The following is a 27,489-nucleotide window of genomic DNA, read 5'->3' on the forward strand; positions in this document are numbered from 1 at the left end:
GTAAACATAACAGATGTAAAGTCTTAGAAAATATTTACTACTTTAAGAAAATCATAGAAAGTAGAAAATAGAAAGACTCTTAATATATGATAAGTGATGTATGAATATGAATAAGACGTATGAATAGATATATGTCTACAGAGGAACGTGTTGAGAGGAATAAAAGAAAAAGGAATAATAAATAAATGTAATTAAAAATAAAATTGAGAAATGATATTGTACACAGCTTTATAAATTGTGTTCTAGAGAGAGAGAGAGAGAGAGAGAGAGTGTGTGTGTATATATAAATAAAGTGAAACTGAAGCGGCCGCTGTGTTCATGCTTTAAGCTCCGGTCGTGATCATGGACGTTTTTGCTTGTTTCCCAAATTAAACCGCCCCCCAACCGAGCAGCGACTCACGCTAACCCCTGACGCCGGCAGTAGAGCGCTCCTCGCCGCACTTGGATGAGAGATTGCGTCGCAATGGAGTGGTTCACGTCTCCGGCGTCGCAGGAACATAAGAACCGAGAGAATGACAACCAAAATCTCCTCTCTCACTCACAACAACAACAACACGAGGTATGGAGTTAAGAGAGCTGGGATTTAGGACTTTCTGACATGTGGAGCCTGTTTTATTTCCCTTTAACAATTCAGGGCCTAATAATAACCCTTTACCAGACATTAATACGCATTTTAAAGCACAGTTAGGTAGCTAACGAAAGGAATGACTCAAAAGTGAAGCTGTAATTGGAGGGCTCCTAAATCAAATTTTACGTTCCACCTTAAATGGCAGCATTTAAGGTGGTAAGCTCTAATGAAGGAACCGACTTCAGCTTACTTTAAAACTTTATTATATTTACAAATACTTAATAATGAGGCGATTAATACGTCATAATTATATTTAAATATGTAGCTAGATATTTATATCTCAAACACAACTTCGTTAACTCCTCAGAACAATAACCAGAAAAAAACCCGTTAACGTTAAATTAATTTAAATTCTAGCTAAAAAGAGAAATGGAAAATTGGTTAAACCTAGAACTATTTATTTCTAAGCTTCTTATAAACATCAATCTTTCATTTTACCCCAAGGTGGTGTTGTACTGTACTCGAAGCTGAGAAGTTGCTGCATCATTTAAGGTGGAACGGAAAGTTCCAACGCTAACAGGATCTCAGTTACAGTAGTTTAAAATGGGTATGCTTTATAATAATTATATTTTTGTTAAGTACACATTTTACTATAGTGTTTAGACTGAGTGTTACATATTAACATAGTCTTAAGGCTTACAAGTGAGTAAACCAGTCCTGCTGCATACAACTTCCCTGGAACCGTTAGAAGTATATGGAAGCCTCAGACAAAACATTAGCTACATTTGGCTCATTTATTCTACGGTATTTGGCCATTTTAGCAACTTCACAGACCATGTAGTGAATTCACTTTGTATTTCTACAATAGTAGGCAGTAATCCATCTGTTGCACTATATACTTTGTTAGTCTTCTATCCCCATTCATCTGCCGTTCATCAGTTAATCATAAATCCTTATTTGTTTTCACAATTTTAAAAAGGCAAATCCTAATATGGCAACATTCTCCTTAATTTCAGATACCAAGTTATTATTAGGGCGGCACGGTGGCGCAGCAGGTAGTGTCGCAGTCACACAGCTCCAGGGACCTGGAGGTTGTCGGTTCGAGTCACGCTCCGGGTGACTGTCTGTGAGGAGTGTGGTGTGTTCTCTCTGTGTCTGTGTGGGTTTCCTCCGGGTGACTGTCTGTGAGGAGTGTCCTCCCTGTGTCTGCGTGGGTTTCCTCCGGGTGACTGTCTGTGAGGAGTGTTGTGTGTTCTCCCCGTGTCCGCGTTGGTTTCCTCCCACGGTCCAAAAACACACGTTGGTAGGTGGATTGGCGACTCAAAAGTGTTCGTAGGTGTGAGTGAATGTGCGAGTGTGTGTGTTGCCCTGTGAAGGACTGGCGCCCCCTCCAGGGTGTATTCCCGCCTTGCGCCCAAGGATTCCGGGTAGGCTCTGGACCCACCGCGACCCTGAACTGGATAAATAGTTACAAATAATGAATGAATGAAAGTTATTATTATAAAATGTTAAGTTATTAGTAAGACCTACAAAGAGGTGAATATTTATATAATATGTATAATGTCATAATTATGAAAAACCTTATTACATTTATCTAATTAGCTGTAAACTAATAGTAGTGGAAGGCCTTTTGTAGGATTGGGTTGACTTCAAAATGAAAATTGCTTTAAAGACTTCTAGTTTCCTATAGGGCGGTTTTAAATACAGTCAAATGCATCTAAAATCAATTACAGGTCACTGATTAAACCTGTAGGATTGTTTACATTATGATTAAACTCAGGAAAAGCAGTATAACATACACTTTTTCAGTGATGAACAAGGTGCCAAAACTGACATGTAATAGATCAGTGTGATGACCTTAGACTAAATTGTCCCTGTGTCTGACTATGAATCAGACTATTTAATATCTAACATGAAGTCACTTACTATTGTTAAATGCAGTATCATCATTTGTCCACAAGAGTTTTGCTGTGGGAAGCAGCTGTGGATATTATTAGTACCACAAAGCTATTTAGTATCCACACAGGCATTTGCCATTTATGTGAATGTACAGTAACACGCAAACAGTAACCAGTTTAAATTTATTTGCAGCTGTATCACTGCAGTGTGGCATCCTGAAGGAGGCATGACTTGCAACATCGTAATATTTTTTGCCATGTTTTTGTAGTTGTCTCATACTTCGTGTGGTTTTATGATGTAGTGTTTTTGGTCTGGCTTGTTTATTAGTTTATCTTTAAGGTTAGCAGTGGATTACTCAAATCTCTATTAAAATTCTAGCCATAAATGGAGATTTAAGTCATTGCTCAGCCTTCTTCCTTCAACAAGCTTAACTCATTAATGCCACCATTAATTTGGCACCTCCACATGCTTAGTGGAGAATGCACGTCCTTGAACTTCTGGTCAAAAAAAGATGAAGGGTCTTTTCAATAAAACTACCACTTGGAGGTGCTGATGATGATGATATTTAAGAATCTGTGTGTCTCCAACTGTCACAGGCCAGTGCGGAGAGCATGGCGTTTCTCTGCGAGAGCCAGCAGCGCTGTGTGAAGGCCTCTATCGTGTCCAGTTGGCAGTTAGTGGAGGCACAGGACCAGTTGTGCGGTTTGGAGCTGCACGGCAGTGAGTCAGCTGAACAGGCACATGCCCGTGCCTTGGCCTCCTCCACTCAACTCTCCCAGACAGAGGAGGAGTGGAGGAGGAAGGAGAGTATGCTGGGAGGCCTGGAGTCTCGCTGGAGCCCAGTGCCTGGGGTCGAGACTGGTGAAAGTGGGTTTGATAAGGTAGGCAAGTAGCACCTGTTATGTGGCTTTTTACTATTATTAACATAGTAGAAGTGACATATATCATGTTCCTTAGATCCATTAGTGTTTATCATAATGCAGTTAACATTTTTGTGTTTTCTAGAGTATTATAAGTGACTCCCAACCTCAAGGGAATGAACCAGATTATGACAAGAGCTTAACATTTGTACAGCGACACGAGCAACAGCTAAAACATTTTGGTGAGTGATTTGATTTTAACTAAAATAATGACTTATGAGACTCCTTATTCAAATCAGCTTCTGTTAATGTTTTTTTCCCACAATATATTAATTGTTTATCTATAAAGGTGTATGTGTTTTCTCTGGTCCTGCTGGCAGGCATGCTGCGGAGATGGGACGACAGTCAGCGTTTCTTAACCGAATTCCCCCACCTCATCTGTGAGGAAACGGCCAACTACCTGATCTTATGGTGCTTCCGTCTTCACGCTGAAAAAGTGAGAGAGAGTGTCTGCCCACTCGAATTCTCTCTCACCAGCGTCAGCAACACCGCAGCATCAGTGCAGAACAACACCAGTTGATTCCAGAACAGTGGACAGTTGCTATAGCAACACCCAACTGATTCAATGACTATCTCAAGATAAAACTATTTATTTATACTTCATTTGCAGATTTTTATACCTGTAACTATTTGAGAGTTCTAAAAACAGCACTGGCTTATTGGTATAACACACCGCATATGTTCATCTGTACGGAGGCTCCATCTCTCAAAGATCTGTCTCTCAAATTTACAGCAAAATGTCGAGCTTTAGAAAGGTCACAGAGCACTAAAGCAAAATCAGTTTGAGTCAGAATGCTAAACCTCTTTCTATCACAGGTGTTGCTGTGACTTGTTGTTGCTCTGTTGGTGAGATGGTGCAGTGTGTTCTGACTCTCTCTCTCTCTCTCTCTCTCTCTCTCTCTCTCTCTCTTTCTCTTTCTCTCTCAGAAAGAAGCTTTGATGGAGCAGGTGGCTCACCAGGCTGTTGCCATGCAATTCATCCTAGAGATGGCCCGCAATGTGCAGCAGGACCCACGTGGCTGCTTCCGTCAATTCTTCCAGAAAGCCAAAGTAAGTGCTGGCCACTTCGTCTGGAGCTACACCTCACTTTGCACAAAAACACTCCTGTCACCACATGCTGTTTACTCTGTGGTTATAGCCACATAAATACACAGTAGCCCTTATTCGTCAAAGTTTTGTAGCAACAAGTCCGGGTTTAACCCCTCTCTTTACCATATAGACTCTTATACAGTGTGAAAACAACCTGGAGGTTGTTTTCACACTGTATAAGGTTCATGAACAGGTTCATTGCACAAAATCAAGCATCACCCAGCCATACCTTATTTGTATATAATTCAGGGGTTGTTTTACTGAGACCAACTAATTATATGAGGGAAATCAAGTGTGCTCTGGCCTGAATGGACTAAAATCCAGCAGCCACGCCGGCCCTTTGTGGACAACATTGCCCACCCTTGCCAAAATTCATGCATCTTTTGGCAGTGGTTATAAGCAAGATTTGAGGTTGAGCAGCACGTGCACTGCACTCCCTACAGTCAAATTTATAGTGTTGAATTTATAATGACTGGCATATGTGAAATAAACAAAACTACCTGGATTTATTTAAGGTAATAAAATGATTTGACTTTGTATTATTGCAGTGTATTAAGAGCTGTGTCTTTAAAATGAATGTGGAATATGTAAAACCTTTGTTTATATTAATGTATTATTCATCCATTCATTCATTATCTGTAACCCTTATCCAGTTCAGGGTCACGGTGGGTCCAGAGCCTACCTGGAATCATTGGGCGCAAGGCAGGAATACACCCTGGAGGAGGCGCCAGTCCTTCACAGGGCAACACACTCACATTCACTCACACACTTACACCTACGGACACTTTTGAGTCACCAATCCACCTACCAACGTGTTTTTTTGGACTGTGGGAGGAAACCGGAGCACCCAGAGGACCCACAACCTCCAGGTCCCTGGTGCTGTGTGACTGCGACACTCCCTGCTCATTATAATCTAATCAGATTTGACTGGATGCAACTTTGATAAATAAAGGCAAAATAAAATGGACCATTGTGAAGTCCACGTATGCAGAGAATTTCAGATTAATTAAATGTAACTTCATTTTATTCAGTGTTATTTTAGTTTTTTTCTATATATTATACACACACACACACACACACACACGACTAAAATATCACAGCACTATATCTAGTTTAATACCACCAAATTTGAGCATGGTTAACATTTTAGTTACTTTGATATTGATTAATTTTGCAAGAACTGTGACTTATATCATTCTTCTGTTGTTGTTTTTTTCTCTTTATTTTATTAAACATTAATATTTTAATAAACATTGCATGAATCCTTATATAAATTACACACGGCATTACACTTAAACACAGTGATTTTAATGGAAAGTTGTCTTTTTCTCTTTTTAATGTCTTTAAGGCTGGACAAGAGGGATATTTGGATGTCTTCCATACTGAACTTGAGGCCTTCAAACAGAGAGTGAGGGAGTATGCAGTTTCTAAACTAGACACCCCAAAAGCACCCGAGCAGGAGTGCAGCCCAGCCGGCCGCCGACCTGACCCCAAAGAGGTTCTGGAGTCTCTGCCTCCTGTAAGTGAATATCATATACACTTACAACTTGGAGAACTTACAACTAAGAGAAGATGTGACAACTTTCTGGTGTGAAAACCGCTTAATAAATTAAATTTGATTGATATACACACATCAGTTTAGAGCCCCCAAAAGGGAAATTCATTCATGTGAATTTGTTTGAAACCAAATTCTGAATATAATAGTATAGTATAATGTAATCCAACTGAATAATCTTTGCATTTGGACTTTTGACCATACAGGAACTAAAGGAGTGTATCCAGTCACAAGACATGCACATTCTTCAAAATGTTCTCAGCACCATGAATCCACAGGTACCTTCATTTTCACACTAGACAAGTTCAAGCCATATCAGCAGTGTAGATTTGAACAGATTAGTTTATGTAATAACTAATAGGATACGTTTACACTGTGTTCATCGTCATCATCTTTTCCGCTTGTCCGTTTCAGGGTCGTGGACACTGTTCAATCTAACTTTATTAGACAACTCCTTCTTAATTAATACAGTTTTAACCTCACCATTGTGTAGTAATGCACATGGTATACGTAATGGTGGAGGAGAAAAATTTACTGAACCCTGAACTCTGGGATATAAATGAAAGGTATTTTAACACAGTGACAATATGGTATGTATAGTACAATGTGCAGACACAGCAGGTTTGAACACTGAGGGGAAAACAGGAATTATCACTAAGTCCATACTCTGAAGTTGAGAAGTTCAGTTCTCTGGAAAACTTGCATTCTTCTGTGTTGACGCCTTGTGTATTTCTGTGTAATGCTTGTTAGCACATGGTTAAAATGTTACACAAAATGAAGGTACTAAGGTATATATTTAAAGCTATAAATTCCTGTCTAAAGGGTGGCACGGTGGCGCAGCAGGTAGTGTCGCAGTCACACAGTTCTAGGGGCCTGGACGTTGTGGGTTCGATTCCCGCTCCGGGTGACTGTCTGTGAGGAGTGTCTTCCCTGTGTCTGCGAGGGTTTCCTCCGGGTGACTGTCTGTGAGGAGTGTGGTGTGTTCTCCCTGTGTCTGCGTGGGTTTCCTCCGGGTGACTGTCTGTGAGGAGTGTGGTGTGTTCTCCCTGTGTCTGCGTGGGTTTCCTCCGGGTGACTGTCTGTGAGGAGTGTGGTGTGTTCTCCCTGTGTCTGCGTGGGTTTCCTCCGGGTGACTGTCTGTGAGGAGTGTGGTGTGTTCTCCCTGTGTCTGCGTGGGTTTCCTCCGGGTGACTGTCTGTGAGGAGTGTGGTGTGTTCTCCCTGTGTCTGCGTGGGTTTCCTCCCACAGTCCAAAAACACACATTGGTAGGTGGATTGGCGACTCAAGTGTCCTTAGGGGGGTGTGTGTGTGTGTTGCCCTGTGAAGAACTGGCGCCCCCTCCAGGGTGTATTCCTGCCTTGCGCCCAATGATTCCAGGTAGGCTCTGGACCCACCGCAACCCTGAACTGGATAAGGGTTACAGATAATGAATGAATGAATGAATTCCTGTTTGATACAAATTGAAGTGCTAAATTTTGCTTTGTATTATTCAACGTAACAATGACTTTAAGCGATATTACATAGCTCATAATCAGAGCTGTGATTATACTTGCCGCAACCTGCATTCATTCCTTTTATATTTTGTAATTGCTTCATCCTGATCAGAGTGAAAAACAGAAAAGAAAAAATACAAATGTTAAAATGCTATGTTCAAGTGACTACAGGAAACTAAAGAGGTTCATGTCTGAACCTGTAAATTACAGCTTGCACAATCCCAGATCCACAGATTTAAAAAAAAAACAAAAAACACTGAACTGGAATCTTTAGAGGCCTGTGAGGCCAAAAGACCTGGACAGGAAGGATTATGTAACAACCGTAAACCGCTTAAACAGAGCATTAACATCTTACAGCCTGATCTCCACCTCAACGTCCTGTGCCTTGTTTGTGTAGCCTTCACTGAGCAGTGTTTAAAATCTGTCTGATCCAAATGTCCACATATTTGACATACTAGCTTTTCAACATTCTTTCCCTTTCTATTTCTTGTTTCCTCGTCCACTAGGTGGCAGAGTATCATATAAAGCGGTGTTTGGAGGCAGGACTTTGGACGCATCCAGGAAGGGGCCCAAAAGAGGAGGGCTCGGAAACGGAGGAGTTCCGAATGATGGAAACTTTTTAGCACACTCATCCCACATTAAACCCTTCTCTGTGTGGCTTTGTTCTGAATTTGTGTACAACACACAAAAAAGCAGCTGCTGAGCTTGAAGCACTCTCTGACAGAGGCTAGATTCACATTTACAGTGTTTTTCTTCATCCAAATGTTGCTTGAAGGTCAGCAGTAGCCTTGTGACTGACAAGATGTAGGAATATGGCCTCTCGGGACGTTGAATCCTGGGAAATGGCTTAAGAGAAGATGAGGGAAGCCAGAAAAGGGCTGTGCTCAGAGACTGGAGGTTTATTTTGGTTGTTTGTTTTTTGTATTCATGCTTGAATTTGTGCTGCACTTTATATTTGATTGAGATGCTAAGACGAATACTTAGAACAATGACGGGAAGAGTGGTTGTTCTTTTGCTGCGCATTTTGTTACAGTTCTGTTGTGACACAAGCACCAATAGCATAATGTTTTTCTTTCAAAATGTATTTATAAAATGAAAGGGAGGGGGGGACAAAACACAGATTATGCCTTTGTGACTTTCTCAGTGAGCATGGTGATGTTTAAAGCAAATCTCTCAGCACCCAGCTTCTCTGCCACGTTTAAATCTTTTAAAACACTGTTCAGAAACACCCCAAAACCAAAATGCAGTGTCTGAAATGATTCCGCTTTGACAACTATTGTACAGGAAGGTGGGGCACAACCTACTGTGGCTATAGTTTTCAAAATATGTGAGGAAATATTGGACAATGAAAGTGAAACACCTGGTTTTAGACCACAGTAATTTATCAGTATGGTGTAGGGCCTCCTTTTGCGGCCAATACAGCCTCAATTCGTCTTGGGAATGACATACACAAGTCCTGCACAGTGGTCAGAGGGATTTGAAGCCATTCTTCTTGCAGGATAGTGGCCAGGTCTCTACGTGATGCTGGTGGAGGAAAACGTTTCCTGACTCGCTCCTCCAAAACACCCCAAAGTGTCTCAATAATATTTAGATCTGGTGACTGTGCAGGCCATGGGAGATGTTCAACTTCACGTTCATGTTCATCAAACCAATCTTTCACCAGTCTTTCACCAGTCTCGCTGTGTGTATTGGTGCGTTGTCGTCCTGATACACGGCACCGCCTTCAGGACACAGTGTTTGAACCATTGGATGCACATGGTCTTACTGGTGATTAATGCAATCTTAATGAAGAATGGCCACCAGGCTGCTCCAATTTAGCCATGAAACCTCCCACACTACAATGACAGGTGTTTCAGTTTCATTGTCTAACCACTGTATCTTCTACATGTCTGCTACTAATGATGATGATGATATAAAATTAGTATCTCCTACTGTTCAAGAAGTATTAACATGGCGTGAATTCAGCAATCAAACCCCATCACTGAAGAACAACTATGAAACAACTAATGTACAGTACTTTTCATTCATTTGTTTAACTACATAAACCCAAGCTATGATTTGCCCAGTGTCAGATTGTGCCCCACCTCTCCTCCTCCTCCTCCTCATGGTGTTATAAATGTCAGTAATTCTGTCTCAGCTAGATTTAGATAGACAAATTGACTAGATAACAGATATCCTTTGAAGTCTGACTCAATTAGGTTACATCCGAGCCTCGCGGCATGCAAACCAGGATCTGTGTCAGATTTCGCCATGTTGTCCAAAGGTGTTAGTTTGCAGTGTTCCCAGATTTAATTCTAGCTGCTGCAAAAGCCTAGGCCGGGAAACCGCAGAGTCACTGCAGAGCATGAGTCGAGCTGATTACACGGACTGTTTTCACATGCGCAGATACATGCCCTTTATGTAATCTCTGCTACAGCTGCAAGAGAAATGTTCCCAAGTAGAACAAAGCGATTTTGCCTTTTTATATTGATATTACCATTAAAAAAAAAAGCTGCCGTTTGAATTATATCCTTTTATTCAGCTTTAATTGGAGGAATTTCCACTGGTGTTACAGCGCTTGTGAACTGGCACACTGTGTTCCAGCCTAAAACTGGACGTTTAAAATGTTATTAAATCATATAACAACAGCTATGTCATTAATGGTAAGGCAAATCGCAATAAATATGAAACCGTAACTGGTCAAGCCATACTCCCTAGTTGTTGTGTACGTCACAGTATATACTCGTTACCACACATTTGACCATGGTTTTAGACCTTGCAAAGTGACACAACAGAGCCATGGGGCAGTTCAGTGTGTAATTCTTTTTATTAACGTCGGCCATTTTTGGGATGCACTTAAATTAAATTCCAGTAAAGCCTCAGATCCCAACCTTAAACTGAAGGACAGCATGAATGCTTTATAACTGCTGAGAATGGTACATTTCAAACTAACAGAAAAAGGAAGTTGTGCAGGAAATGACAGTCAAGCAGGACCTAAAACGACAGTTTCCTCCATCTTTATTGACACTTTGTAACGTGAGACAAGCGAATGGCAGACTGCGAGACTGTGTTGTCATTTTTGCCAAAAAAATAAAAATTGCTTGTTTTTAAGAGTAGATTTCATCTTTGACCCAGAAAATACTAACAGCAAAATGTATGAGGACATTTAACTATTCAAGCTGCTGTTATTACAACACAGTTTAAAGATGAAGTAACTATGAGCTCTCTACCTACACTTGAATATGACTTTACAGATTCTGCATTTGTATTTCCACCATGGCCTTAATAGAACATACAGTGAAAACCACAGTTTTACCTACTTTTTTAACACTTTCTTACACAGAAATAATCAGCACTGTGTGATGGAGACAAACAAGGGCTTTTCCCTGGGTGTAAAGCTAAAGTTAATTAAAAACTTTCCAAAGCAATTGCTAATAATAGATTGGAGAGAGTTCAAAAACAACCTGGAAATACAACTGGGTATAAATTAAAATAACTGGAAGTAATTTGCATATAAATAAGCATACATTGAAAACAAATTACTTTAACATTCGTTTTTATTTTTTTCTCAATTAAGACAATCACATACAACCAGTAATGTGTCAATCTTTCTAAAATGTTAATACATTTGTGATACTTCATCTAAAATATTCAGCATTGTTCTTTTCTAAAAATAGACATTGTTCTAAAAATGTTTGTGCAAATCATTAAAAACAAAACAATTCAGTCATAGACCAATTTCTTCTGAATGGGTTTTAAGGGTTAATAATGGTTTTTAACCAACACAGGAGTGGTCTCTTCCTACTTTCTAAGGAACATTCATTTTAAAAATATGAAAAATACAATCCTGGGATTCACAAGATTCAGCGCCAAAGCAAAACTACAAAATACTGCAACATTATTTAGTCAATGACATCCTAAACTGCTGTGTGGCAAATTTAAACAAAGCCTTCCGCTCCTCGAACCTTGCTGCGTTCGTGTTTATTGATTAGAATTTTTTGCTGATGGCACAGAACTGTTGTTATGATGGTAGCCAGTGTTGATCTTAAGCCCTAAAATTATAAGTCAATGCATTTTAAAGGAATGGTAGTGAACAAAATCACTTAAAAAATGGTAAAATTATATATATTTTTAAAAACAATTCAGTACAAATCTATTAGTGCATGGATTATCAGCGCTTAAATTACATTCTACAAAACCTTGATATTAAAATAGATATCTATTCCAAAGACAAAGATGTTCCCCAAAAGACTGTAGAATCACTAGTTAAATTCATTCATGTTTAATGTATTGCACCTTAAGTAAGAGATGCTAAGGCAATGTGACAGAGCTTTTAAGAAAAAGCTCTTTTTAAAAGACGGAGTGGAAGGTAAAAGACTACAGCGAGTTCCTCTGCTTTTTGTTAAGACCACAGTGATTCACAATAATAAAATACTCAACATAACATTGGTCATTTAAATTTGCACAAAAGAGCTCCGTTCCACTTCTACGCCTCAGATTTTGGCCCATTGTTTCCCTTGTGACTTGTGAAGACAGATCCGCTCTTTTTTAATTGTCCTTTCTCAGCATATGATGCTCTTTGCGGTACCTCTTTGAAGTGGCTGGTTTCTTCTGCTGGAAGTCTGGTCTGTGGTGATGTGACCTAAGCTTGACCTCTAGCCTCCTGGCTGTGTGGGATTTTCTTAGAGAGGAAGGCATGAATGTGAGGCCATATTTTGTTGGTCTCAGTCCCAGTGAAAGTCTCCAAAACTCCTTTACTTCTGTGAAACAGCAGGATATAAATAAGTTATAAATAAGTGATACTAGAGACAACAGTGATTTCATTATAGTTAAAGTGCAGTTTAAGTATTTTATTGGTTAAAGTGGGAAAAAAAATATGTATGATCAAATACACCAGTGTTCAAAAAGGTAATTTTATATTATTAATAATCACTAAATAAGTTCCTCTAATCAATGTAGCTCACTGACTCTACTAGGTTACGGTTCCTAAACATACAAACAAAGACCATTCACCATCACAAACCTCCTCACAGTTGGCTATGTAACATCCTTATTCTTTATCATGACACAATATGCTTTTCTGAGTAAATAAATATTCACCAAAAATGGTTAAAGTTTAATTTAATCACCTGCCTTAGATTTATCTCATAGTTTTATTTGAAAATAACATATATGGTGTAATAACATGAATTTCCACCATATGGCCTTGTTTATTACTAACATGCCAAAGCCTGTAGAAAGCTTTAATGAGTGGACTCATCACACAGTTTACCTGTAATATTCCAAAACTGGTTGAGTCTGGTACTCATAGGCTTTCAATCTTCGGGTCACTGTCTCAGGTGTGTCGTCGTCCCTCTGGGTCAGAGGTTCTCCAGTGATATCGTCAAGACCCTGCAGTGCACAAATCCAAACAATGACCATGTCCTGTTCCCATATCACTTTGATCATTAGAACTTAAGGAACTGCAAACTTGGCCATTTATTCATCTAGTGGCAAGGTACAGTGGTGCAAAGTTAATGATTATATATGTACTTTAACCAGTTTCACTAAGTTATATATCCTTTAGCCAATTTACACGCCAAACCTGTAAGTACTTTTATACAGTGTTGTTCAGGGTGTATAAAATACGTTCTGAACTTTATATATAGGACGTTTTTGTATTAAACTATATGCACACCTTATAATAATGTATTCAGAAAGTGACAGATGCATCCAGCAGGTATAATCTCCAGAGAAAAGCATAAAATGGGACACACAAGCATCTGTATATAAGCTTTAAGCTTTCATCTTCATTGCCAAGCATTGGCTGGAGGGCCCTAAATACAGTGCTGTGCAGAAGATAACCTGAAGTCTCTAGAGTATTGGAGCTTTACCCTAAATTTTGTGACAGCTGGAGTGGTGATTGTGATCCAAAACTACATCACTTTAAGCTTCACTAAACTTCTTGTGCCGGAAAACCATCAAATCTTCATGACAAATGTCCAACATCTTGTTTAAAACTTTTGCAGAAACAGATTACAGAATAAAGGGGACAGATTTATATAAATAAAGGATGAATACTCTTCATTGCAGAATGTGGAATAAGCAGGGCTCTAAAATATTAGCAGTATATTTCACTGGACACAAAAACGCCCTCATTTCTTATCATTTCTTGTCAGTCATCTCCACACCCTCGCATATATCCCAGCCTAGAACTAGTTTTGTAATTTGCAGACTACAAATAGAGAGTAGAGTTCATGCTGTGTAGGCTCAGAAATGAGCTTAACAGCAGAACAGCAAAAATGCCACCCAACAACTGGGTTATTAAAAGTTAGCCAGTGTGCTAACGTGTGGGTTAAAGTAGAACCTGGCCTAGCATAGCAACAGGCAGTGAAATAAAGGCTGCCCCCTGTGGAAAGCATTTATATTCGTAAAAAAAGCCATATAAGGAAGCCACATTTTCCAAAAGGCTGCAGCAGAAATGACCTTGATGTGAACTCTTCTACGCTGCTCTTTTAAAAGCCATTGAAACCACACACATGACTGCAGAGCAAACACCATTTCACACGGCACTAGTTCTATACCCGACATAAACAAACCAAACACCTGCAGCTTGAACATTAGCTTAGCAAACAAGCTAAATATCTTTAGAGTGTGTGGATATTCAGAGGCAAAAAATGCTTACAGTGCAGTTTCCCAAAGGGCAACGGAAGAAAAATAACTGTAAGCCATGTACAGTAGAGCTGAAAATGGCCTGTTTTTAAAGAGTAATTCCCATTGGGCTATAACACTAATACCAGCAGTAGTCCTACCTAGAAGTGGTCACATAAAGAGGTGGTATAATTTAATTATTTCTAGAGTATCATGAGTCACACTCCCAAGTTAGTAATAATTGTTGTGAACATGACCCTGTTATATTAATAATGTGAGGTTTTTCATGTAAAAACATTCCACCATACACTGTGGAGCCTTTTTGTGTTTTTTTTCTCTTACGTACAGTTGCCAGTAAGGTATTTCTGTCAAGCATGGCACTAATCAGGTTAATAAACCCCAGTTAAAAATATTATGAACTTTCTTTAATGAGTAGACACAACAAGCCTGCAATCCCAGCAAACCTTTCACCTCAATATAATATTCTTCAGTCTTTGTGAGATTTCATATTTCAAAACTGCCTCGTTTTCAGAGAACAGACAACACCAAAAAGGATTTAAGTACTCCGAAATTAATGAGTATTTAGAAGAATATCATTTTATAGGATTGGCTTTAACAGAAGATAAACAATTGTACAATTATCACTGTCGCACCACTCACAAAAAATGGGAAAGGCAAAGGAATATAAGAGAAAAATATGACCCGGAGATAAGTCACCCGGAGGAAACCCACGCAGACACAGGGAGAACACACCACACTCCTCACAGACAGTCACCCGGAGGAAACCCACGCAGACACAGGGAGAACACACCACACTCCTCACAGACAGTCACCCGGAGGAAACCCATGCAGACACAGGAAGAACACACCACACTCCTCATAGACAGTCACCCGGAGGAAACCCACGAAGACACAGGGAGAACACACCACACTCCTCACAGACAGTCACCCGGAGGAAACCCACGCGGACGCGGGGAGAACACACCACACTCCTCACAGTCACCCGGAGTGGGACACGCACCCTGGAACTGTGTGAGTGCGACACTACCTGCTGCGCCACCGTGCCGTCCCGTTATGAGAATCAGCTTAAGAAAAACCAGTAGTCATGTTTGAGATTCTGTGCGAAGGGTATAATCAACAAACTCGTCATCCAAAGCCAACCACTGTCACTACAGCATATCACAATTCGCCCTTTTGTTTCCTAAGTTTATTATTTAAAGAAAGTTAATAATTTGTGTTGGGTTATTGCTGAATATATTTAGTGTACAGTGTATGCCCAGACATCTATACATTTTGAAATGGGTTCCATTCAATCCTACATGACCACAGTCAATCCCTGTCTCTTAAGGTGGCCAAAAACAACTTTTGTTTCCCTTATGTACTCAATAGACAATAACCCTGCAGCATGCCAAAGTCTCTGACTGACCTAGTTTTAACTGCAGACCTGAACAAAGGTCTCTGTGCAGTACACCTCTCAGAAAACAAAAGTCCTGTTCTTATCTCAGTCTTATCCTTAGCCCCTCTGCCCAGTAAAGTCTAAAGAAGTAAAGTGTAAAGAAGTCAGCATCCTGCTCCAAAATGTAACAGTTTCATTTGCCGTTCACGTCTTTTCTTTCGAGCACTGAGAGTCTTTCCAATTAGAGCTGTTGATGCCATCCTTGTGCTTTTGGGCTTTTATGTGAATTATAACAGAGTGAGAACGGCTGCTGAGACCTTTTTACAGTAAAGATAATAGTGTGACTAGACGTCCTCTTTTACCCGGACATGTCCTCTTTTTTAGACTTAAAAAAATGTCCGGGTGGAATTTCACAAACGTCCGGGATTTTGTTTTTCTAGAGCTTACATAGACCTTCGAGAAGCGTTTTCGTTCACAAACTAGTCCCGCCCTCCCCTACTCCGATTGGTTCGCTTGAGTGAGAAGGGGGCGTGGTGAAGTAGCCTAAAATCTTCTGATTGGACGGTCTGACTGTAGAGCTACCGTTATTGGTCGATAACCTTCTCTGTAAACATTTAATTGGTCAGTCTGCACGTCAGTAGTCCTTGTTTACGTCAGGCAAAGCTCATGTACCTACCCTCATCTCAAGCCTATTTTGATATTTGTGCCACACACAAATTTTTTTTCTTACTCCAAATAAAATCAGTCATGTCATGTTGAAATTTGATTCTGTAATTTTGCACAGGGGCTTCAAGGCTAATGTAGCTGAATAGTAATGCAAGGTTATTAGCGCTATGCTAACTGCATGTCTAAACAAAGTCCTTATAGGAAAATGCTGACTTGGCAGCCATCTTGGCAAAACCTCCAGGCAATTAATTGCAATCATTCAAGACCAGGACGAGTAGAAAGAGACCTTTAAACCCAGTACTAAAAGTTTCAGGGCCATTTCAGGAACAAGTATTTGTAGTGGTTGTTCAACTGCATTTGGAGCTGACTGCATCTTTTTATTGAAGGAATGGACTTTCCCCATAAACAGACACAATGTTAACCATTAAGAGCTTCCCCATTCATTTTTAACCACTGACCTGTCTGCCCCCCAATTAAATCTAGTTGTAAAATAAGCTCTTGCTGATGTGCTCTCTGATACTACATGACTAAATATGTTCTAATGTATGTGTTTGATCTGAGTGAAGGATGCAGAGACTCTGTGGACTCACTGGAATTTTTGGAGGGTTGAAGTCTGTGTTATAGACCCGTCCACTGGGCTGGTGGACCCAGCGAGAGGTCAGACGCTCTTTAATCGTCTGGAAAGGCACGTCCAGGTTAATGACTGTATCCACAGTGCACATATTGTCCAGATTCTCTGCTTGAGCTACGGTCCGAGGAAAACCTGCTCAGAGAGTGAGACAGAGAGACAGAAAACACAGAGAGATGGTGAGGGTCTGTTGCCATTAAGGTGTCTCTTCTGTATCCAGCACAATGTTGATGACCTCTTAAATACTCCACGTACCATTAATACACTGCAGGAGGTGAAATATGCTCATGTTAAATAAAGCTCTGAGTGTGTTTGTGTGAGTTCTATTACTCCTGTGTGCTGTATAGACACACACACTGTGTGTGAGGAAGACACTTACCATCTAAAAGCCAGCTGCTCTGATCTATATCGCGAAGACTGGACAGGATGAGGCGAGACATGACATCATCAGGGAGCAGCTGACCCTGGTCTATACACGACTTCATCAGGAGACCCAGTTCTGCACACAGCACAGGAAAAGTATTGTCAGAATTATTACAAATATTCAACCCAACCAGATTTTGGTGGCCAGGTCAAAAATGTTGTGTCCTGTACTAGAACGATGGTTTTGAAACGTTGCTTAATTCCATAACAGTACAGTACAGCAGCATGACACTCAGCCCAAATACTAATATCTGTATAAAATGTGCCATCTGGAGTTCACCAAATGTAGAAATCTCTGCAAAACTGAGGACAGCTGGGTTCTTTGGGAGTGAGATTATTGAGCCATATGTCCTTGAGTGGCCTGAGCCAGACAGATACAAAATGTATTTATTATTTAACCTACAAAAAAGATTAAGCCGGAGCGCGTAAGTACGCCGCAAGCTACACACACCAGGCTTCAGGCGTCAACAGTGTGTTGGGTTTTTTATTAACTTCAAGGGCGTTTCTGTTGCCCTGCGCTAAGGGTTGGGATAAACGTCCAGAATTTATCTCCTGCACAAGGTCCTTTCACAGGGGATTTGTGCTTTAGAGAAGCACTAGCAGGTACTAGGGTTTGTCTATGAAAACTGCTCTGTAGAAAACTGAAAGCAACTGCTTTTGGTTAAACTTCACTGTGTTTAGTTAAATGAGAAAATCAGTGGACAGCAAGTCTGCACTAACACCACATCTATGAGATACCCATGAATGTCATTAGGTACAGAACAGAACTGAACAGAAAAACCCTGAGTCTCAAAATCGGTTCACACGTTCTTAAGAATAACTTCATCGTTTAAGCTGATCATATGTCACAAGTTGCAACAAGTTTCTACTAAGTACGTGCCTCTGGAATAGAGTGCCCATTCTGCAAAATATAAATTGTTATTGCAACAGGACAAAATGATTCATCATTATTACTATTATCATTATTAATAAATATCAAATTAAACAAAAGAAGCCAAGTCTTCACAAACGCTCACTGAGTCTTTTAGTGTCAGATGTAATTGCATTAGTGCTGAGACGGAACTGTACGATGATTTCCTCTCCTCTGTTACGAAATCTATTACTCTAGTAAAAGTCAAACGTCAGTGATCTGTGGCTTATCGAGGGAGGATGCTGGGAAATCAAACTCTACAGTAGTGGGCGGATTAGAAGGAGGCTTAGAGGAAACATTACAACAGCAGGAACAGAAAAACGTGGTTGGACGATTAGAGGAGACACAGCAGTTCAAGATTAACAGGAGTACAGCTACCATTACACTTATTATGTTGATAGCAGGTAGCGTCGCAGTCACACAGCTCCAGGGACCTGGAGGTTGTGGGTTCAAGTCCCGCTCCGGGTGACTGTCTGTGAGGAGTGTCGTGTGTTCTCCCTGTGTCTGCATGGGTTTCCTCCAGGTGACTGTCTGTGAGGAGTGTGGTGTGTTCTAGCTGTGTCTGTGTGGGTTTCCTCCAGGTGACTGTCTGTGAGGAGTGTGGTGTGTTCTCCCTGTGTCTGCGTGGGTTTCCTCCGGGTGACTGTCTGTGAGGAGTGTGGTGGGTTCTCCCTGTGTCTGCATGGGTTTCCTCCGGGTGCTCCGGTTTCCTCCCACAGTCCAAAAACACACATTGGTAGGTGGATTGGAGACTCAAAAGTGTCCGTAGGTCTGAGTGTGTGAGTGAACGTGTGAGTGTGTGTTGCCCTGTGAAGGACTGGCGCCCCCTCCAGGGTGTATTCCCGCCTTGCGCCCAATGATTCCAGGTAGGCTCTGGACCCACCGCGACCCTGAACTGGATAAAGGCTTACAGACAATGAATGAATGAATATGCTACAAGTGATGTCTCTTACAAATGTATTACCTTTTTCTTTGCATCACTAAAACGATCTGATCTTTCAATCACCTTCTCTAACCACATCACCCTGATGAGGATCACAGTGGGTCCAGGGCATGCTCAGAGTCACTGGGTGTAAGACACAAACTAAACCTGGACAGGGCACAGTCCAGCACAGGGCATCCCATAATCAACCCCTCATTCACATGCTCACAGCTTTGTGGAATATGTTGCACAACCAGTGCAACTGCCAGCGTGGGTTTCTGACTTGTGGGAGGAAACCAAAGCACCAAAAAGGAAAACCACACACACAGTGGCCTGAGGCAAATAATGAACCCAAGACCCCGAGACTCTGGAGCTGTCTGGCAGCATCACTCCCTGCAGCACAACCGTGACCCCCATTATCAGATCAGCAGGCTGTTAAAGATACTTGAGCAACAGTACTTTCATAAAAGGTATGATTACAGTCAATACGAAGAAAGGAAAGGCCACCAAATTAACTTATAATATTAACTTAATGTACAAGTCGCCAAACGATTAGGGTGAGCTACATTAAAGATGGGGTGCATCCCTAAACACCCCCCACAAAAAACAATGTTTGTAAAAATGTGGGTGCCCTGGTCACATGACAAGTAAATAACCGTATTCTAGTAAACTCAATCGCCCCCATCCCCCACAGCACACACACACACACTCCAAGAAAGCTGGAGAACACGTAGCACGTCAAGCAACTTTCCCAGTGGGTCGGTGCAAGAGAAGGAACACAAACAAGACTAAACTTGATGCATAAACCCTCCACGCCCTCATTATCAAAGACCCCCTCCCTTCCACCCGGCAGCTGAACCAGCCACTCGCCCTGTCTTTGCTAAAACTGATATTTTTACCCGTCTTGGTGTTGATGTTGAATCTAAGGATATCTCCGCTGGACAGATGCTTGAGTCCGAAACTTTTAGTGATCCTGCTGGACACAGTGCCCTTCCCTGAGCCCGGAGGTCCCATTATCACAGCTCTGAAGACCCTCTGCAACACCATCCTGAACCGACGGTTCCGTCTCACAGCCCGACGCCTGCAGTGTCCGAATCCGAGTCTCGACTGCTTTAAATCCTCTCAGCCCAGTGACTGGAACTCTGCAGCCATCTGTGATCAGGCTGAGTTATGAACAGTCTGCCGCCGTGACGTGGTCACGGAGGAGGGCGAAACTACTTGGTGTTTTGTTTGTCTTCCGTTTCCCACCCGTTTTCGGGCAAACTCCGCCCCCTGCGCTGGGATTGGACATTGGCTTTCTTATAGACATGGGCGACTCTCTGTGGCTTTTCGATCGGATTTCAAGTCATTCCTATACCATTCCCAGTAAACATTTAGCCGTTGATTCAACGTTGAAATAACATAATGACTGCCGTCTAATCAACGTTCTCTTAAGGCAGAAAATGAAAGTTGAAAAGACGTCCAAACACAGACATTGAAAAGACGACTATTAGACGTATTTTGGACGTCCACTGACGTTAATAATTGGTCCCGAAATAAACTACTTGTATAAAACGCATTTTGGACGTCCACTGACGTTATCGATTGGTCTTATCGACCACTTGATAACTAACTTATTAAGATGGATTTTGGACGTCCATTGACGTTTAAAATATGTCCTTTACGGACAGACTACTTTTAGACCTATTTTGAACGTCCAGGGACGTTCCTTGTTTACTGGGTTACCACGATATTCGATCATTCTTATATTGAAAACAAAACAAGGGCTTTTTTTCCAGCAGTGAAGCATGGCCATTAAAATAAATACATAAATATTAAATAAATTGTCTTTAAAAGAGCTGTTTTTCTGCTGGTATTGTAGCTGGTTTTACATACTACCAATACTTGGAATTAACCCTGTCTTACTATCATAGTTATAGCTTTTTTTTTGTTAGTCTTCTGGTAACCATCCGCCAGATTATTCTCTCTCTCACCCTCTTGCTTGTTGCCTGTCTGCTGTGACTCTTGCCTGACCTCTGAACCTCTTATTTTGTAGGATGACCTTTTTCCTGCTGCACTCCCAATTCCTTCCTGTTCAAGATTTTGTCTTTGTCTTTTCTACAGCATCCTGCATGATCATGGAAAGACGATTTAGCCTAAATCGACTTTGCGCCAGTTATTTTTAATCTCCCACAGAACCACTGACCACCTCTTTCTCCCGCAAACATCTTCATAACTTATATTTTACCTTCACATTCCCTATAACTCGTTATCAGTTAATATTTACTCCTGTATATTGTAGGTCTACAATGCCGACCAGGGGAATACGGGTTGCCCGTTATGAGTCTTGGTTCCTCTCAATGTGTTTTTCTTTTTATTTTAATGTCATATTCATTGGCTTGCTCATATGGGGCTTAGAACCACAAAATGGCTGCCGTGCTCCATATATACTCCATATGGGACTGTGTACATTGACAAAATCTAACCAAAATAATCTCTTATAAACTAAGTAGTAAACTTCATTTAGACAGTGATTAAATCAGTGATTATTCCTTCTGTACTCGCTAACTGTCAGCTAACTCCCTGCAGAGCTGTCTGTGTCTTATAGCCAGTTCTATTGTGTAGCTGGAATTTACTGAATAATAAATTCAACAGATGAAATCCTATCAGAGTAAAGTTAATCCCACAGAATCAAGTCAAGTCAGAGGCTTAATGTGGACACATTGACACATAAATATTAAGATTCAGCTCCATTTATTATGCAATGTGTTTATGTAATGCATCTAATGCTTATTGGGTATGAGTCTGAGAATGGGCCTGAGAATTCTGGCACAATGATCAGTGTTTATACTACACTATTCTTTACAAAAGTAGTCTCCAGTTCACACCAGTTTAGACACGAATATTGCACTGCAATTACTTTAATATCACCCTATTTCTGTAATATTACCCACACACTAAAAGCACAGATGGCTTTGGGCCAAAATAAATATTCCACTCACTGAGAACAAGCACAGGTGAGCACTGAGCCAACAACACAAGCTGAGATTGCTTTATACGCAGATAACAGGTGAAAATATGTCATCTATAACAGCAGGGCTCAGTCGCAGTCCAGAGTGTCATATGCTACATATTTTGGATCTTGACATTGTCCATCAAATGAGCTCATAGTTTTACAAGAGAAAGCAAATACCTAAAACTAGCAACGTTAATTATGGGGACTATGGACATGTAAAAAAAAAAAATTATAATAAAATATATATACCACATGCATCGCTGAGAGCTGAGATACAGCTTTATACATAAACATGCACTTTTAAGTACCATACGTACAGTAGACAGTAAAAATAGTGCCCAAAATATATTTATTTATTTTATTTTTTACACATCCGTCACTATTTCCCTGTCATCAACATTGCATTTCAGACTCAAACAGGCATATTACACTGGTACCTTTGAATAAAACTGTCGTATTTGTGAGCGGCACGGTGGTGCAGCAGGTTAGTGTCGCAGTCACACAGCTCCAGGGGCCTGGAGGTTCAATTCCCGGAGTTGGTGTGTTCTCCCCGTGTCCGCGTGAGTTTCCTCCGGGTGCTCCGGTTTCCTCCCACATGTTGGTAGGTGGATTGGTGACTCAAAAGTGTGTGTGTGTGTGTGTGTGTGTGTTGCCCTATGAAGGACTGGCGCCCCCTCCAGGGTGTATTCCCACCTTGCGCCCAATGATTCCAGGTAGGCCCTGGACCCACCGCGACCCTGAACTGGATAAGGGTTACAGATAATGGATGAATGTTGTATTTGTGATTTATTCGTGGTGACTCCAGGGTTTCTCTCACCACAGTTCTGATGTAATCAAAGTCATAGTAATTAAAAATCAAAGAGCCACTTCACACCAAAGCATTCTGAATGACTTTGTTCATGTCTCTATGATGGGATTATGTAGAAGTGATGATTATATTAGTGATCTACTCATATATTATTTACAAATGTAGTAAATACAATCTAAGTAACATATTCATGTTTAATCAACTTATAGAAGGTGACAACAATACAGTATAGATATATACCATAAATGTAGTACTTCAATAAAATAAACAAGTAACACATGAAAACATTAAGAGAACAAATTTTTGTTTCCAGAAAAGTTATGATTTGTTAATTGTCTTGTACACATACTTTCCGGCAGCAAGGTTTGTACACACTTATGGGGGACCTCTGCTTGATTGGGGCCCTGAACAACTGCTTATGTTTCTTAGAACTAATTCTAAATTCTGCTTTTAAACTAAATGTCTCTGCATAGAAAGCCTGTCTACGGTAAGTAGAAATAACAACAGCTGCACCTTCCTAGTTTCACCTCTAGATGGCAGTCTGTAATTGATAAAGAATCACGATGGACCGCAGTGTGAAAATCCGGATAGATATTTAAGTACTGCTCCATTTTATTACTTTTCATTTAATATAAATTGATATAACATGGAAAGTAAGGTTTTTAGGCTGTTATTATTACAGCTTGCTACTGCAATTCAAATTCTTATGAACAAAATTTCTTTCTCTCCCCAGTAAACAAGGAACGTCCCTGGACGTTCAAAATAGGTCTAAAAATAGTCTGTCCGTCAAGGAAATATTTTAAACGTCAATGGACGTCCAAAATCCATCTTAATAAGTTAGTTAATTGGTGACCAATTGATAACGTCAGTGGACGTCCAAAATGCGTTTTATACAAGTAATTTATTTCGGGACCAATTATTAACGTCAATGGACTTCCAAAATACGTCTAATATTCGTCTTTTCAATGTCTGTGTTTGGACGTCTTTTCAACTTTCATTTTCAACCTTAAGAGAACGTTGATTAGACGGCAGTCATTACGTTATTTCAACGTTGAATCAACGGCTAAATGTTTACTGGGTCTGCATTTCTTTGCAAACAAATATGTTAAATCATTATATAATAAACCAAATGAACACTTTCATGGGGAAATCCACTGAGTATTTCTGCTTAAATCGACCTGCTAAAATTTAGATAGGGAACGGGGTCTATATGTGATTTTGATAAGAGTACGGTAGTGGTAAATACATTAGAAATAAAAACCACCATGAATCATCAGGAGTTAATTCACTTTATATACATCTTTTCATTCATTATCTGTAACCCTTATCCAGTTCAGGGTCGTGGTGGGTCCAGAGCCTACCTGGAATCATTGGGCGCAGGATAGAAACACACCCTGGAGGGGGCGCCAGTCCTTCACAGGGCAACACACACGCACACTTTTTGAGTCGCCAATCCACCTACCAATGTGTGTTTTTGGACTGTGGGAGGAAAAGCAGACACAGGGAGAACACACCACACCCCTCACAGACAGTCACCCGGAGGAAACCCACGCAGACACAGGGAGAACACACCACACTCCTCACAGACAGTCACCCGGAGCGGGGATCGAACCCACAACCTCCAGGTCGCTGAAGCTGTGTGACACCTACCTGCTGCGCCACCGTGCCGACCCACCATGAATCATTCATTATCTGTAACTGCTTATCCTTCAGGGTCACGGTGGGTCCAGCGCCTACCTGGAATCATTGGGCGCAAGGCGGGAACACACCCTGGAGGGGGCGCCAGTCCTTCACAGGGCAACACAAACACACGCACACTTTTTGAGTCGCCAATCCACCTACCAACGTGTGTTTTTGGACCGTGGGAGGAAATATTTCAGAGGTTTGGTTAGACGTCCAACATCTCTCTGCTTCTGTGAGCTACTTGAAACTGTAGACTCATAACAATGGAATGGACTTTACGTCTCTGTTGTTCACCACCCTGTTATGGATAGAAACAAAGAAAATGTTGCATCACACTGTACTGTGTTCTTGTGAATAACTCGTTATTCAAAGAAAAGTATCTGTGTAAATCATCAATTACAAAACCTAGTAATCAGGGATTGATGCCATAATTTGTACTTTGCAGTGAAGTCTAACTTGTGCAACCTTTTAAAAACCTTTATTACGTAAGTATTCCTATTTGACAATTTCTCTTTAGCCGGTGCTAAAGACACACAGAGCTATGTCTTTTTGATTAAAATTATTATAACAATCACTATTTTAATAATAAATGATGAGGATTATGATGATGATAACAGTCAAAATAGCTAGGAAACAATTAACTGAATCTGTCAAACTGAAGCTGTCACTGTCAAAGCCACTCCTTTATTAGTCATGAGTTTATGACTTCACTGGTAAAAAAAAAAAAATCTTCAGAAACATCAGGTGAAGGGTCACAGGAAGAGAAGTGATTGAGGGCATATTTTACTGTTGATTTATTGTTCTTATAAGCATTAGTACTAGTCTTCCTGTACTTTTTGTGCATAATAATGAGGCATTTATTTAAATTATCATAATACTTAGTATATATTTTATTTCATTAAAGCAGAAAAAGGGTAAAATGCCCTGTTAATACACTTGACCTTTACCCATTTAGTATATTTCTAAATAAATAAATAAAACAAACATAATTAAAATTCAACCACGCTATTTAACCATGCAAAGAACCATCAACACATTTAAAAGGTTCTTTAAGGTTCTAAATATCTGAATTTATTAAAGCGCTGTTGAAGGATTCAGTTTCAGGGTAAAGCAGGAATGTTATTGCAACACTTCCATTACAAATTCCTGAGTAAAATGTACTTTCCCTCTGTCTCTTTGCAATCTTTCACCAGATCAGGCGGGTTTTTTTAAGAAGTGATGTCAGCTACTGATGTCATATCCTCATGAGCAATAAAAGGCTGGCCTTGACTGTTTGGATTTACTCAAGTTATCAGAAAAATGCCTCAGTCTCAAGATAAACACTGTGTTCTAAATTATTGTGAAAGTGAGATTTTCCTAAATAGTCAGTGCTAATGATGGTCATTATAATTTTTAAGTCATGAATCGTTAGAGTATACATTACATTTTATCGAACAAACCTCCCAATGATTACAGCATTTTTTTCAAAAAATAAAAAACTCAAAATGCACTGTTCCAAATGTTAATGCACAACAGAGTTTTAAAACATTTTATAGGTTGTAAAGAAGCGATCACGTTTATTAAAATCAAAAGCTATTTCAATCACATCTTAACAGGCAAAGTTACATGTTAACATAGGACCCCTTATTTGATATGACCTTCTTTGTTATGACCTTCACAATTCTTGCACCCATTGAACATGTTATATTTGCTCTTCTCATAAAATATAAAGCTGATCTCAGGTTACAATCATTGATGAATTGATTATTACAAGGCATCGTCAGTATCACGTGGTAATATTTATTATGTACGTACTTTGGCATGTGTTACATTTTTTATCAAATAATAAGAACCTGGATTCCTGTTTGCTGTTCTTGACAGTAACATTCATCTGTGTCACATGATTAAGCTTTGGCACATTAGTCATTAGCAGGTAGTAGTGTGTATATGAAGTGACTGATTTGATGTTTTTCCTCTATGACAGGAGTTGCTACTGTGTTAAATATTTTTCAGTGCTCCACTGCTAGAGTTAATACAAGAGCAAAAAGACAGCTTGTGATTTTAGAACATCTTTTCAAGAGCTATTTTTGGAAGGTGCACACAACACAAACAAAAGAGCTTTATTTGGAGATTGCATATTAAAACTGAGAGATTCTGAAACACTGGGAGAGTGCAACAAGGGATATAAAATCAATAATCATATTAATCAACCCAAAAAAGACAGACCTCAGGTTTTAATAAAGCCACACATTAAGATTTGAATCTGTCACTACATAACACTTCCCACCACAACCTCATCTGATCCCCATATCCATAGTCCCTTATCATACCCCATATCCAAATCCATACCCCACATCATAGCACAATATGGCATTAACCATACAAAGACCACCTCATTCAAAACATACCCACACCTAACACCTGAACTTATTAAAGATCCAAAACTGAGCCCCAAACCCCACCCAAACTAAATCTCTAATTCCAGCAAAACTGAGCCCCAAACACAACCCAAACTGAGCCCCAAACCCCACCCAAACTAAATCTCTAATCCCAGTAAAGCTGAGCCCCAAACATAACCCAGACCTAGACCCCAAACCCCACCCAAACTGAGCTCCAAACCCCACCTAGACTGAGCCCCCAAAGCCCACCCACACTAAATCTCAAACCCCACCCAAGCTGAGGCACAAACAAACCCGAAACTAACCGGAGAGCAGCAACTGGGAGGTCTATGCGTCACAATTAGAATGGTCAGTGTTAGGCTTAGTATCAGGGAGTACCTCCCACATTCAGCCCCAAACCAAACCCACACTCAACTGAGCCTCTAGTCTATCCCCAGTTCTGTGACGAAGCCCCGCCCATTACGACACACTGCAGGCCCCGCCCTTCTCTCTCTCTCTCTCTCTCTCTCTCTCTCTCCACATCGCTTCAGTTCTCGGGGCCAAACAG

The 27,489-nt window shown here is 40.4% G+C and overlaps 2 protein-coding genes across 3 annotated transcripts; one reads left to right on the plus strand and one right to left on the minus strand.

The window, feature by feature from the left end:
- The first annotated feature begins 298 nt into the window (after positions 1-298).
- cdc37l1 (cell division cycle 37-like 1) lies at positions 299-10,614 on the plus strand. 2 transcript variants are annotated; one of them, XM_066650868.1, is made up of 9 exons: positions 299-559; positions 1,073-1,175; positions 3,064-3,348; positions 3,473-3,569; positions 3,708-3,823; positions 4,315-4,437; positions 5,825-5,995; positions 6,238-6,309; positions 8,031-10,614. In XM_066650868.1, the coding sequence occupies exons 3-9, from the start codon at positions 3,079-3,081 to the stop codon at positions 8,145-8,147; spliced, it is 966 nt and encodes a 321-aa protein (XP_066506965.1). In that variant the 5' UTR covers positions 299-559; positions 1,073-1,175; positions 3,064-3,078; the 3' UTR covers positions 8,148-10,614. The 2 variants fall into 2 exon arrangements, with proteins under 2 accessions (XP_066506965.1, XP_066506964.1); XM_066650867.1 differs by lacking the exon at positions 1,073-1,175.
- A 428-nt stretch (positions 10,615-11,042) lies between these two features.
- Positions 11,043-20,267, minus strand: ak3 (adenylate kinase 3). The gene is made up of 5 exons (XM_066650980.1): positions 19,978-20,267; positions 17,203-17,322; positions 16,786-16,958; positions 12,776-12,894; positions 11,043-12,263 (listed from the first exon to the last, which is right to left on the minus strand). Exons 1-5 carry the CDS (start codon positions 20,123-20,125, stop codon positions 12,146-12,148), a joined length of 678 nt encoding a protein of 225 aa, XP_066507077.1. The 5' UTR covers positions 20,126-20,267; the 3' UTR covers positions 11,043-12,145.
- Positions 20,268-27,489: the final 7,222 nt, after the last annotated feature.

The sequence above is a fragment of the Hoplias malabaricus genome, chromosome 18, assembly GCF_029633855.1.
Source record: "Hoplias malabaricus isolate fHopMal1 chromosome 18, fHopMal1.hap1, whole genome shotgun sequence".
NCBI lineage: Eukaryota > Metazoa > Chordata > Actinopteri > Characiformes > Erythrinidae > Hoplias > Hoplias malabaricus.